Source organism: Culex quinquefasciatus, chromosome 3 (assembly GCF_015732765.1).
Source record: "Culex quinquefasciatus strain JHB chromosome 3, VPISU_Cqui_1.0_pri_paternal, whole genome shotgun sequence".
Taxonomy (NCBI): domain Eukaryota; kingdom Metazoa; phylum Arthropoda; class Insecta; order Diptera; family Culicidae; genus Culex; species Culex quinquefasciatus.
Window position 1 is genome coordinate 73,066,936 of NC_051863.1, and position 15,454 is coordinate 73,082,389.

Consider the following 15,454-nt stretch of genomic DNA (forward strand, 5'->3'; position numbering starts at 1 on the left):
CACGGTACTTTCGGGTTTCGCTGGAAAGTTATGTGATGGGCATTTGATTTTTTAAGTATTTTTTTTACATTTTTTCACGTTAAATTTTCTCAAAATATTATTAATGTTTGTAATTGGTATATTTGTTTGATTTACATAAAATTTAATTCCTATTGAAATTTGATATTCCACTTAAAAAGAGATTGTTAGGACATTTAACAGCAACAGTGCTAAAATGTATTTATTCAAAATTGTTTCCATCAAGGATTGGGAAGAGGTTAGCTGTTTACAGTGCCATCCTGTATTTGGCAACACAATTTTCTCACGTTTCTACTCGTCCAAAATGTCTCGAAAAGCTCACAAATCGCCTATCATGATTATCATTACTATGCTTTAGCGAACGCAAACACGACGCAAGCAGCTATCCGTTCTGAAGCCTCATGCTCATTCTATTGCCTTTCTTTTTTTGCTCATTCTCTGAGCGAACGAATTTCTGGTGAGAAACCAAGCTTCCCATGCGCCAGTGACAACGCACACCGCGGGTTTAGTTTTCAAGTTTCGGTACGAGCTCGAACCCATTTGTGTGTTAGTATTAAGGTTCATCGTACCAGTGAACTAAGACACGCGTCGGCTCGTCGGTTCGGTTTCGTGTCTGGCACTCACCCGAGCCAAGGTGGTTCACTCGGTACGTTTGCGCTTGTCGTAGTGAAGACTCACTGAGCGCTCAGTCGCAGCATACTACAGGATTTTCTGACTTGCATATTGAAGCTCACAATTTTTCCTAACGCCTAAATGTCAGTTTAGTGAATTCCAGTAGGAGTTTTAAAGCTTGCAAGATCTTTTAAGCGGTTTTGCCGTTACAGATTACAACACGGCAAAAACTCGGGTGTAGAAATACATTCTGCCAGTCATTTTGTAATCACTTTAACGCTCTAGAGCAAGGCGGAATTATTTTGTTTTCTCGTTTTGAAAAGTGAAAAACACCCAGAGAATAAGAATAATTTGTCAATAGGCAGAAAGCATTGCGAACATCTTAAATTGTGAGCGGATTTTCAGCTTCTAAAATAAGTTGTTCTGATTTTGAAAATCGAAAATGCTTGTGTGCGAGTACAGCTTACACTCGGCCATAGGAATGGGGCAAAAAAAAAACGCGCTTTTCAATTATATGAAAAAAAAATCAGATTGATTTTTGAATTGATTCGTGAATAGACCATTCTTTATTTTGCTATTTCTTTGAAAAAAAAATTAACTTCCGTTACCTTCCTTTTGTAAGAAAGGCTCTATCTCACCCCAGGTGGGATTAAATCGGGGTTTTTTTTAGAAAATGCACAATTATTTGTACGACAGATTCCGAATCCAACATAAATTTGGAACCGTATCGTTTTTAGTTAGATTACCTTATGTATGACCAGCTCAGAAAAACGATACTTTCTGTTCCACCAGTCCGAATGTCCGCTAATTCAAATGCCTTCTTATAGCCTATCAACTTAATTTAGAAAACTGTGTGTATGTTTTGCAACTTTGTTGAACATTGATAAAAACAAAGTTAAAAAACGCGGAAAAACTACAAAATAGGAATCCAGCTGCGTGTAAAAAGCCTGGGTAAAAAATAAATTTGGCATTTTTTATTAGTTTCTATGTAATATTACACCCAGAAATATGAAGCCCACCAGTATGGGAAACCTACTTGACCGAAATGGCAAGTTCAAATGTGCGTTTATCCTTTTTATTCATCTTCGGTCTGATGGATGAGTGGGCTAAGATGCCAGTCCTTACTAATGTACATGCAGTGTGTAATATTACGTTTTTTTTACGAAGGTGATGTGCATGCTTTTGCATGCGATTTTATAGTCTGATTTGATGCTGTGTGTTTATTATCTTTGATGAAAATACGTTTTTTTCTGATTTTTGAGTACGAATGGCGTTCTTTATTAAAATTTTACTTAAAAGTTCAAACAAATGCCTACCTCTTCACGAAGACATGGCAGATTTTATTTGAGTTGTCGAAAAAACTCTTATGAGATTTTTTAATCATTATAAAAAAAGAATTCTCATGCTTTCAAATGCAACAAACAGAATGTAATTTTGTTTCCACCAAAAAAGATACAAATATTTTAAAAAAGCTTATTTTAAAACGTAAAATTGCTCAAACTTTTGAACAAAACAAGCAAGCGACTTCGTTCTTTCGTCAATAGACGCGTTTTTTAGTCCTTCAAATATGTTTCCAAGACACCAAAATTGCCAAAAATAATGCAAGAAAGTTATAGAATAAAAACACTTTTTTGAAAGGTAGCCCTAGCACTTTTCATATAAAATGCTGTATAATGAACAGATTAAGAGATAGAAATTTGGTGTCGTCAGCAAAGTTGTTCAGAATGGTGAGCACTGCAAAACTGTTCAGTAAAATATGTCCCTATCTCATCAGGGTGCGGAGATAGATTGTGAAAAACTGAGAAAATTTAGGACCACCCTAGTATCGTCATGACCAAAATTCGTAGAATTTTGTACTGATCAAATGTTCTTTTGACACCAAAGCCAAAGCTCTTAAGTAATCAGGGACCAAAAATACCTTTTAAAGCATTTTTTACAAAGCAATTAATAAACATTTTTGAAACAATTTCTTTTGCGCACAAAACGCACTTACAACCATGAATGCGAGGTGGATGGATCTTTTTTTTCCACAACAAATAAAATAAGGACCGAACACTGGACTGTAATAAACGTACCTATGTGTGAGTCCCAAAGCAGTTTGCGCTGCATTGAGTTTGCAGCAAGTGCAAATAATTGAGTTCCAGCTTCATGTGAACAGACCTGGCGATTGCTGCCAGCGAGCGATGTTCGTGAGAAAAAAATATTGTGAATGGTGGGATTCGCTTTGTAGAACACTGTGCAACCGAACAGGATGCACGTCTAGATTCTAGCAAGAGTGCAATAGTCGTTTCCTAAGAACAGCTGCGCTCTGAAGTGGTAATTGTAGCAAACGAAACGAAATAGGCATCTGGTTACTGCAGAATTTGGACTCTGGATATCTGTTTTTTTGGGTTAATGCTTAGAATTTGTTCAACCCATTCAAGCCCTGGTTGGGTATAAAGGATTTACTCTCGACTCAACTTGAAAAATAACTTAAATTTTCAACAACATCTCTTTTCGGCTCTAAAGCTTGACTTTATTAAATACTGAACTCCCTTACTCTCCTCTAACCACCCACCCACAGCCATCCCCACATTCCCACCAACCGTTCTTTGATTGAGATCACTTTTCCGGTTCTGGAGTGGATTCAGTGATGGTCTGTTTGCCGTCGAATGCCAGAACATGATGAATGTAAACTCACAAGTCCGAGAATTCCACCCATCGAAAGGCGGTAGATTCCAACATCCGGTGCTGGCTGTCTGCCTCGACGTCCTGCTCTCATCGTTGTCGTTGTGCGTTCGGTCCGTTTGTCTGTCTGTCTGGAAAACAAAGCCCCATTCCCGCGCGCCGGACGACGAGCACAAAAGGGCTGAACTAATTAGATTTTTCATCCAAACACAAACAATCACTTCCATTCATTCAATCAGTTCATTTATAATTTTCCCGCTCGTTTTGAGCTCGGCTCGGATCGGGACGGCAATATTTTTTTTTGTTCGCACCATCAGCTTCCGGTGCCTCTTGTTCTGGGCCAGGATTTGTGGGACAAGAAATGCCAGAGGACAACATCATCAGCATCATCTTGTTTGATTGCCGTTGTCATTTCCGATGTGAATTGGAATGGTACAACTCAATCAAAGGGTGGTGGGACTTGTTGTGGGAATAAAGCTATCAGCTGCTGGAAGAACTACGGGTTTGTGCAATTTTGACTTTTAATAAATTGTTTGAACGTTTCAAGGCATGTCTATTGGTAACTACGCAAAGAATTTTGACAGATTCAAAATGTTTGATAAATTTCAAATTTCGTCACTCAACACTTAAAAGAATATTATTGGTACATTAACAAATAAGCTTAAGCTGAAACCCCTAGATTTGATAATTTAAGCACATGTTTTTTTTAAAACTGGTTAATCTAGCTGAAAATGCTGTTGATTTAGCAAAAAAGAAAAACTGGCTAGTTTTTGAATTCTTTGGTAACAGTTTTGTTATTTCCAAGTATCATTTTGGTTAGGCCAATCATATTTTAGGCTTCATAAATTGTTTTGAGCTGAAATTTGAAAAAAAAAATAAGACACGTGAATTCAATGAAACACAAAAACATTTTCCCATTTAAAGAAAATATTCCCCAAAGTATGGTGAAGTTGAATAAACACTATCTTTATGACAATCATTAAAATATTGGCTCAACTTAATCCCTAACCATAAAGCATAACACTGCATAACACTGCTTTGACTAAATCAGCTTAACATTGTGGTGAACAGGCCTGCAAAATATTTCCAACCCAGCGTACACATGAAGCAAACCAAAATGTCAGTTCACTGCTAGCATGTGACTGTAAGCCTACTGTGTTCGTTCAACCACTGCCGCCTGACTCGTGCCGGTCGGCTGCTGGAGAATGAGAGACGTGAAAAAATGAGCTACCAGGGATGGAATAATCGCAAAATAATCAATTTCGCTTGCGAACTTTTTTCACCTGCGAAAGAGAGAGGAGGCGAATCACGCAAGAGAAAATCGCTCCCGAAATTCTCCAAAAAAATCAATCCGCTGATGATTTTTTGTGAATTTTCTTGTCAGCACCACTAAAAATTATTTATTCCACTTTATTTACACACATTGCTCATCAACAAAATGTGACAGGTCATTTTTCGACGTGTGACGTTACATCTGAAAGTGTAGTCGTGAAAAAGATATTCCGCCGAATAATCAAGATGATGATTTTTCTAGATTCCTTTTACCGATCTTTCGTGCGCGAGAGAGGAGAGCATGCTCCCTTCGGATTTTTTTCTCTTGATGAACATCCAATGATTTTCTTTTGATGATGATTATTCCATCGCTGTGAGCTACACTCACTCAATTCGTGTCGTATGACTGACTCGTAAAATCCTCTCTAAACACTATTTTGACTATTTTTAAGCAATTGAATGGTTCTAGACTGTGCAAAACACTTAAAACAACCATTACTTATATTTAAAATTACATTTCCACGCATAAATACCAACTTTTTGTGTAAAAACTTGTTTCTTTATGTGTGTGCGTGCAACGTCGAATGAGCGTTGGTCGACTACTGCCTCGCATTGCAGCTGCTCAGTGAGCTAGGGCACTCACGACTGAGTCGGGTTTGTTTATGTCATGGTTTTGCGGTTTAGTGAATGGATCTCAAAAATTTGAGTCAGCGTCACCGATTTTCGCGTCATGACCCCTGACATTTTCAGCTCTGGTGGTGAATACTCATTTAACCTGTCCCGTGTGCATGACAAAGGCCAATTTTGTCAAAAAAGTAAAAAAAATCATATTTTTTTTATGATTCCATTAAAAAAAACATCAGTTTATGATTTGTGTGTTTTTTTAAAGCAAAATCGGGCTAAGTCATGCCCACGAGATATGTATTCAGAGTCTTTACACCAAATTTCAGTAAATTTGATCCATCCCATTTTGAAATATCACGGCTCCCGTAAATCAACTCGGTATTCAGAGCAAAATGCTCACAAAGTTTGACAGTTAGCTTTCAAAAATCAAATTCAAATCAAATTATTCGCTCTACAGCATTGCCTTGGCGTTCTCGATTGCGAGATTCCTACTCGAAACTAAGTGACCGAAAGCTTGATTGTTGAGGCAATTGCAAACCTCTTTTTACACCTAAGCTTCCATCCACCCCGGGATTCGAACTGACGACCTTTGGATTGTTGTCCAACTGCCTACGAGCGACTCCATCGAGGCAGGACCCATGTATGTAACCCCTTAAAAAAGTGAAACATCGAGCAAAGTAAATCAACAATCAACTTCAACAGAGAAATTGTTAAAATAGTTCATCGATCAGTGTCTAAATTTTTATGCAAACTGTTATGAAAATCTGTATGTTTTGAATAAATTCCATATTTTTTTTAAATTTTTGATTTTTTAAATATTTTTTAGGGGACAAAAAAACGCAACTTTTTAGGCGTAGAGAAGTACGAAGAAAATTTGTGCCACCAAATCGAAAAAAAGTAAAAAATCACTTTTTAATAAACGTTTTGAGAAAATAATAAGACCATTTCCAATAGCCGCTCAACCCACTCTATTAAAATCTCTCTCTATGGTTGTATTGCCGTGCCACTGTTGATTCCGATCCTGACAAATACACAAAACTTTTGATTTCCTCACCACCCCCCCCCCCCCTGTCTCTCCTCCCCACAGATTCCTTTTGTTCTCCGGTGGAAATGATTTGTTTGACATTTTTCCCATTGTCTTTGTCCCGTTTGGCGTGGCATGATCTTTTTCTCATTTTTCCTATCGTTTTTCTCTGCTTCTCTCATTTCAGAAATAAAAATTCATCCGGGTGGAGTGCAAACAAGCGACGATCAATTAAATATAATTGGAGGTATGTGAGATGAGATGTTGCAGACAGTCGCAGACAGACAGACGGAGGGATAAATTTTTCCCTGTTTGCCAGTGTTGCCAGAAGGGAGCTGGAGCCCTTTCAGAGGGACTCGCTTTTGTTGTTTTCTTTTTTTCTCAATCCGTTGTATGAACTGCTTCTTGGAATAAAACGGAAAAAATCTGATGTCGACATTGACTCTGTACGAGCAACTTTTTTTTTGTTGCTGCATTCAGGGACATAATTGAAATTGCATAGTTGACTTTTGTTTTAATTGACAATGCCGTAATTGAGTTGCAGCGATCGAGATGGACCTTTGAAACTCGTTTCATTTGCAGATCCACAACAGATCAAAGGTTGATGCTTAATTGTAGGGAGTTTTCAGTCAACTATTCATGAATGGTAAAACATTATTGATAAAAATTGATTGCTGGTGATTTATTGACACGCATTCATTTGCCTTGGTTGAATATGCATTGGCTTATAGATAACATTGTAAAAAGTAAGCAAAAGTAGACCACCCCTGGAGGAGATATTAGGTCATGCAAATTTATGATTATTTGCATGGCCTAGTCTCACTCACCCAAAAAAAAACGCGATGTTGTGGAAATTTTCTAGCTCATCTGGTCAACAAGAAAGGGGGGAAACGAGAAACATTGTTTTATGGTTTAAAAACATCAAAACTCTTTTCAAAGGAGCAATTCTCTGAGATTTCTGTCATTCGATTTTTTGTATTTTTTATCCGGCTAAAACTTTCATGATGCTTTCAGAATGTCCAAAGAAGCATTTTTGCAGCATTCGTTTGTCCATATAATTTTCCATTCAAATTTGAAAGAACTGTCAAGCTAAGGCAAAACAGAAAACGAAGGGTTGCTTCGATTGCGAACTGTCAACCTAAACCAAAACAAGGAAAAAAAGATATTACTGAAGGGCTGTGAAATATTTCACAGCCACGTTCACACGGTAGAAACGATTGTACACGGAGAATCAGCATTACACTTTTTGCAGTTCGATTTTACACCACCGACTAGTTTCAACCCTCGAACTGAAAAAGATGTAAAATGCGAACTGCAAAAAGTGTAAAAGTTACATCTTTTCCAGTTCAGGGGTCCGAACTGCAAAAGGTGTAACTTTTGGACTTAGAAAATTTAAGAAGAATCGGCGGAATCATTTCACCCGCTGTCAAATCGGGACTTAGTGAAATTTGGAAGATGCTGGTAGCAAGAGGTGTTGCAGGTAAGTTCTGCTCGGTTTTGCGAACAGCTGCCGGAAAAGGCAAGATTCCGGTTCTCTCAAACAGGATTACCAAGAATACCAGGCCGGCGAATAATGTTGTGGCCGAATTCGGTTGAATTCTTGGTTCTCCAGTCTGGGGGAAGCTAAATTCTGCTTTCCGACAGGAAATGGCTTAAATCTGACGGCTGCGGTTGGAAAAAGCAAGATTCCGCTTCCTCCAGACGGGAAAACCAAGAATCACGGCGAGGTGAATATATTTGTGGCTGGATTCTATTGATTTCTTGGCTCTTCGGTCTGGGGGAAGTTAATTTCGACCTTCCGGCCGGAAGTCATAGAAATTTATAGTCAGCGCCCGGGAAAAAACAAGATACCAGTTCCCCCAGACCGGATATCCAAGATCACGGGTTGGTGATTAATTGTATAGTCGTATTCGATTGTTTTTTTTGGTTCTTCAGTCTAGGGGAAGCAAATTTTTACCTTCCGGCCGCAAATTTATCGTCAGCGCCCGAAAAAAAAACAAGTTCCAGTTCCCCAGCCCGGATATCCAAGAATCACGGGCTGGTGGTTAATTTTATGGTCGGATTCGATTGATTTCTTGGTGCATAGGTCTGGGGGAACCAGAATCTTGTTTTTTTCGGGCGCTGTTACCTTCTGTCCGGAATTTGTCAAATCTGACGGCCACGACTATTGTTGAAAAATTGAAAGTTTTCTACAGCTAAAATTACGTTTCACAGATAAGATATGTACGCGAACCTACAGCGAGCAGAACGTGTTCCCGGATTTCGCCTACCGACAGTATCCGTGCGCCCAGACTAGGAGAAGAAAGAATTGAGAATCGAGGATAAACAACCTGGAAAGTCCGAAGAGGATGAGCAAAACCAGCTCCCGGAAAGTCAGGAATCGGCGGGAGAAGACATACGCGATGGCACCGACTATCCCGGCTGACGCTTAACCCGCTCGCGTTATTAGATCTGGCTCCGTAAGCCGCTGTCGATCCGACAACCGTGCCAGTTCGGTAAGTCCCCTTCATGCAGATTTAGAAATCAACCTTTTATCGTAATTTTATCCACAGCAGCTCCGGGAGCCGCTTTTGGTCACGCTCATTTTCCAGATACGGTTCCCCAACAAAGTCAGAGCCGAAGCCGCAGACACAGCGGTTTGTCCCGTTCGCGTCGTGCATCGGAGCTTTCTAGGTCCAGATCCGTATCGGCCGCAACCAGGGCAACCGACGTGGCACTAGTCGTTTCTTGGTTTGTCCCTCCGATCACTTGGACATTCCACAGTCTCCGGGGAAAACCAAGTCCGACTTCGGAGCGACCTCGTCTTGAGGAGTGATTCAACACGACAACGAACAAGGCGAGTGCGATGGCTCGAGGATCGCAAACTTGCAGTTTAAAATGAGCACCGGATACTACAGGACAATATTGCCCAAGATTAAGACGGGAAATTTAGGAACGCATCACGGCGTCCAAACTGCTGCAAGGAAGAATTGATTACCGGTGGCTGTCGCTTAGGCTGCAGCACACCTTCCTGGGGATTGCGATTGTGAGTAGATTTACTTATTGGTTTGACAATTTCAAAAATACAATCTCTCAACAGGTCGAAAAGCAACCGGAGGAAGTGCCCGCCCAGCTGAAGATCGCCATGCTGAAGGGAATTGCCGATACAGATTCCAGCACGCCAGTGCTCAAGCACGACATCTACAACGACGGGATGCCGCTAAACACCACGGAGGAAATTGACGGCGTTCCGATGCAGAGCTCGGAGGAGAAGCTCAAAACTGGCAGTTCGTTCCAAGTGGGAAACGGTTCCATTGGATCCGGTTTCTTCTGCTGTGCTCAACAGGTCGAAAAACATTCGGAAGAAGAACCCGATCAGCAAATTGAGGACGAAGAATTGCATGGCGTTCCGTTGAACGGTGCCGTCCTGCTGAAGTGCGCCATGCTGAAGGAAATGTCCGACACAGATTCCCGCACACCAGTGCTCAAGCGCGAAATCACAACCAAGTCGTCCTGCTGGTCCCGTCCCCCCTCTACTCCAGCAGAAGCCGGGGTTCGTTGTGATGCCACTCTAAAAATTGATCTAAATTTTTTGATTGCCCTTTATCGGGGGAACCGTTTTTTTGTTCTCTTCCAGCGTCATGGGTGAAGTTCTTCACCAATGCCGGCATTCCATCGCAGGCGGCCGCCGGGTACGCGCATGTGTTTGTTGAGAACCGGTTCCAGATGGACATGCTGATGGATTTGAACTACCTGCGGGAGATGGGCATCACGACGATGTGGGACTTCATTGCCATCCTGTGCAACTCGAAGACGGTGTGCAACCATAGTGGCCGCGAAACGGTGCTGTCCTCGGAGTCGGCAGTCGTCGAGGGGCCAGTACTGCTGGAACACTTGGCCAATCTGGTCCCGGTAGCGGCGGTTTCCGCCACGCTGAGCAACCCACCCAAATCGGCGGTGTCCCGTAAGATCCTTTCTCCTCAGGAGCGCTGAAGAATTCGCTTTTAACCCTTGTTGACCTTTTCAGGCCCCAGCTCGGCGGGGTCTCTGCCAAGCAAATCGCGGAAAGACTTTTTCAAGCACAAAATCGCACTTCCGGCTGGCGGCAGATCTACCACGAACATTGTGCGCATCGACGGTCGGTAGCATAGGCAAGTGGAGTGCCGTCGTCGAACGGCTCGAGCGCAACTCCAATGACGAAGAGGAGGAGGATGGAGAATTTGACGCCGACATTGACGACGCCGGAAACGGAAGGAAACCGCCGAAGAATATGGCCTCGAAAGTCACAAGAATATCGAGGCGCTTGGGAAGAAGAGTGACAGTTTCGGCGGCGGCGGCTGTTCAATCTTTTCGCGGCTGGGCGAGAAGAGCAACCGAAAAGAGAAAGCAGAGTGACGAAGCGCCCGCCGGGATACTGAAGAAGTCCCCGGTAAGTGTTGATGATTTGGTCAAAAGTCATGCTGCCTCACTAACGTTTAAACTTTTTCAGCAACAACCCACCCGCCGACTCCCTCCCAAATCCAGAACGTCATTCCGGTGAAGAAGATCCCTGCCAAGGTGGTCAGGGCAGGTGACGAACAGACGCTCTCCTCGCGACGGCGCAGCTTTGACCACATGAACTCGGACGGTAAGGCGGCCAAATCCGTATCCTTCTCGAAGGAGGACGAAGTGCTCGAAATCGAATCCCGTCCCAAGGATTCATTAGCTCCCAGGCCCGGATGCGCTTCCATGATCGGGAACTCCCGGTTCGGGCACGCCTAGGTGGCGGTGGCGCTCTTATCCCAGCCGGGAAACATCGACCGCCCTTCCCAAAATAAACAGCCAACGGAGGTGTTGAACTCCGGGTCCTCATCAAGAACAACTGATGGCTTCCTCTTGCTCCCCCAACCTGTTGTGGCAACTAATATGCTTCAACAATCAACTCGGAAAATCCGTTGTTCCCGATCCGGGGAAAAGAAGGTCCGACTTCGCGAGCAGAGCCCTTATAGTTCGTTGACACGATCCTCGGTCGATGTTCCTAAAGACCGGATTTTCTACTGAAGGTCAACCCGAAAGCCGTTCCAAGTCTTATCAACATCATCGACTTAGTGCTCCAAAAAACGATCGATCCGGATTGAAAATCTGGAGAAATTTGGACGGGAAAGAGTTGTTGCCTGTATCGCTGAGTTTCCGTGACATCCGTCAGGGTTGTGGATCCGGATGGGCATTGCCGTGGCTTCTGCCTGCAACAAAAATTACGCCATGACCTGGGAGCGGAGTGTGTCAATTTAGAATATAATAAAAAAATATTTGATGCGCCAGTTTTTATTTCAAATTAATAATCAATAAATAAAAATCCGAAACAAAATGAAAATACGCCCGCATGTATGCAATTTTCCAACCGGTGAAACGAGTGAAACGTTTCAATTTCAATTTTACACGAAATCCAGTTCGACCCCTGTTACACGAAAGTATGTAATCGTACCTGAACTGAATTTCGTGTAATCGAACTCGATTTCGTGTAATGCCGATCCTCCGTGTACACGTTGATGCGAAGTTAATCGGTCTGGAAAGAAAACAAAAAGAGAGAAAAGAAAAGGGAGAGGAACGGGAATCTTGTTTGGAAGAGCGCCATTCGATAAACGATGCAGATGTGAACGGAGCGTTTACAACAGTAGCCTAATATGTTTTAAACGCAACGTTAGGCAAAAATCTTCATTTGAAAATTTTTGGACTCTAAATAGTATTACGATTAGTAAATTCAAATTAGCTAGCTTTTTGTATGATTGGCAGAGTGAGTGAATGAGTGAAAGAGTATGTAAATACTAATAAACAAATTGGTTACAGCGTTTTACGGTGGCCTTGCGATCGATTTAAAGCAAATTTAGTCCGATAGAATCTGATAAGCAACGCGTTTACGTCGGGCCGGTTGTTTTTCTCGTTTGTCGCCGTGTTTTATACATACCAGAGCCGTTTTCCTTGTGATTTTTCTACAATTTGAAATAATGTTTTTTTGTTTGTCAAGCGTATTAAATTTTAAATAAATTCAATTAGTCGTTTCCTTAAAACGCGTCAAAAAACATTCTCTTAGTCTTAGCATTATAGCTCAGAAAGCACGATAACGAGTATTGCTTCCACGCGATTATCAAGTCCTTTTTATAGCTCCGTAGATAATTTGTTATTTACAGATCACTTATCTTATAATTGTTTAGAATTTGAAATCTCGTCTATGATTCACTCGAACTGAATACACTACGCAGAGTTTATGTATATTTGTGGTTTTATCTTTCCACAGCCGGCTGTCTAAGATTAAACCATTTTCGTTTAAATTGTTAGCAGATAAACGGGAATTGTCTCATCAGCAGCATCCGATTGTTTGCCTTGAGAATAATACATCACCCTATAAACAAAACATATTGACTTTTGGGTCACATCATCATCTTCTATGATGAATCCTGATCATTACCCTTTCTTACTAACAAAATCCCAAGTAGAAGTAGTTTTTCCGGCACACGTGGGGGTGTGGATATCGTATAGAACCCACCCTTGGTAGCAACCTGTGCATACTAACATTCCCGTCCCGTCCCCTCGAGATCTACAAACTGACATGGCGGGCGCCGTTGGTGGCCAACGACTGTTGCCTATTCGCACTAGCTCTAGTTTTGATGATCTTGATGTTTTATCTTTTCTGCGCATTTATACATGCTGTTGATAAGGGAAACATTACTAGATCGTTGAACCGTGTGATCGGTTGTGCTGATGGGATTTTACGGTCCTGTTCAGCAACGGAGAAGGACAACCATGGGTGGTCTCTCATGCTCATGCTCATAATTTTCCATTCAAATTTGAAATCTGTCTATTCAAAAATGATGTATGAAAATTCAAAAATCTGTATCATTTGAAAGAATTTTTTGATCGATTTGGTGTCTTCGGCAAAGTTGTAGGTATAAATTAAAACTACACTGAAAAAAATATACACGGTAAAAAAATGTGATTTTTAATTTAAATTTTTGTCGCTTAAATTTGATTTGCAATAAAACACTTTTAATTTTTTTAATTTTTTTTGGGGCATCAAACGCCAACTTTTCAGAAATTTTCAGGTTGTGTAAAAAATCTTTGACTATGTTATGGATTTTTGAATCAATACCGATTTTTTTTTGCAAAAGATCGAAATATTGGTCGTCAAGCATTCAATTTTACGCTTTTTAAAATGCTGTTTTGATTTAAAAATATCGTTTTCGAAAAGATCGGAACATTTCACGAATGTTTGATATTTTAACATTGTAAATTGGACCATTAGGTGTTAAGAAATCAACATTAAAAAATGGAATGACTTGTAGAACATAAAACTTAAAAAAACATAAATTGTCCTGTTTTTAATCCATTGCATGGCAGACTAAAAAAAGCATAATACAGAGAATTTTCAAAAATATTTTTTTAAATATTGGCAAACATGTGCACTTGTTAAAAAAAAGAAAAACTGCGACTATTTTCAAAAAAAAGTTACCTAAAATTGGCTTTAATTTGAAAACGGTGCACTTTATCAAAATTTCACTAAAATACTTTTTGATTGCACATTTGATTTTACATCGAATATTTGGTTGAAAAATTTTTGCAACCAATATTTCGATTTTTCGAAAAAACATGATTCAAAAATTTATAACTCGGTCACAGCCTGGAAATTTCAGAAGAGTTTACATTTGATGTCTCCTTATACATATCAAAAAATAAAAAAATAAATAAAAATAGTGTTGACAAAAAAATAAATAAAAAATCACTATTTTTCTTACCGTGTATCATTTTTTCAGTGTAGTCCTTATTCATAGTTACAACTTGTTTGAAGACATCATCATCGAAAAATTCTTTCAAAAGATAGAGATTATTGAATTTTCATACATCATTTTTTTATGGACAGCCGCCAAATTTGTACGGAAAATTATATGGACAAACTAATGATGCAAAATGGGTTCTTTGGGCATACCGAAGGCAACAAAAAAGTTTCAGCCAGATAAAAAAAAAAAATTAAAAAAGACCGATTTTGTAGAGAATTGCTCACTTGAAACACGATCTCAAAATATCTGGTAAAAATTTACTCAAACACTAAAATCAAGCAATTTCAAGGCCAAATGTAGAATTTGCAGGTTGTAACTTTAACGAAAATTACTAAGCACTTGTCCATGAAGAATGGTTTAAGAGTTTCTTACATAAATTAGTATTTTACAATCTGGCGATACTACTGATAAGTAGTGCGTCCATCCCGAGAATCCCGGGAACAAAATTCCCAGGATTAAAAAAAAACCGGGAATTTCCAAATCCAGGTTCTTTTGAAATCCACAGCACAACAATGAACAAAAAAAATCTATTTTTAATTTATGTTATGCTGTTAAAAACTGCTCTCCTTGTTTAGATGGTAGTGTAGATTATCAACAATTGATAATATTGGGCTAATTCTATGATACTAAGCTTAACAATTTTTTTTACAAATTGATGATGAAAACATTTATTTTTTGAACTGATTCAAAAAATTCCCGGGATCCCGAAATCCCGGGAATTCCTGGGACTGAAAAAAAAATTCTCGTTTCCCGGAAAATCATAACCCGGGAAAATTGGACACTGAAATAAAAAAAGTATCAAATTTCTAAATTCTAGAAATTTTGCCTCCTTTCCTTATTAAGTAATCTAAAAAACCCGATTACTAATTAAGGAAAAGTGGCAAAATTCCTGGAATTAAGGAATTTGGTTCTTTTTTTTTATTTCAGTGGACGCCCTACTGATAGATATCGATCATTTTTCTTTTCTTGTCAAGATATCTCCGAGAATCACGTTCTGAATCAAAACCCAATCTCTCTTTTGGGATCAACAAAAGTGATCATTAGGGTGACAGGAAAAATTTAAATTTTGAGATAGAGTATTTTAACCATTAGTGGAATCCCTAGTAGAACCGAAGCACTTTTTCACAAATTTTCAATATGTTCAGCACTTTTTCATAACCCTTTGTACAAAACAATGAAAACTGAAGATTTTTGAACAGTTTTGACTATTTGTTCTTCAGTTTATTTGTTTTTGAGCAGAAAAATAGCCATTTGAAAAAAAGTTTTTTTTGTCATTTATGGACCCCCTTTTCCTATAGTGGTCCCGGGTCCATAATCCGATTGTGGACCCGGGCAAACTGTTATTTTTATACCAAATTTAACCGATATTTGATGTTTTGATGCATGGTGTAGGTCTAATGATAGATATAATGAATAAAAGAGGGTTTTTGCTCACTTTTCATCATAA

General features: G+C 39.8%; 1 protein-coding gene across 1 annotated transcript in view; it reads left to right on the forward strand.

The window, feature by feature from the left end:
- Positions 1-15,454, forward strand: part of LOC6050902 (lachesin) — a 191,470-nt gene that overhangs the window by 172,736 nt on the left and 3,280 nt on the right. The window contains exon 8 of the mRNA XM_038261870.1: positions 6,405-6,464. Within this exon, the coding sequence (XP_038117798.1) occupies positions 6,405-6,464 (60 nt within the window). The remainder of the gene's footprint in view (positions 1-6,404; positions 6,465-15,454) is intronic.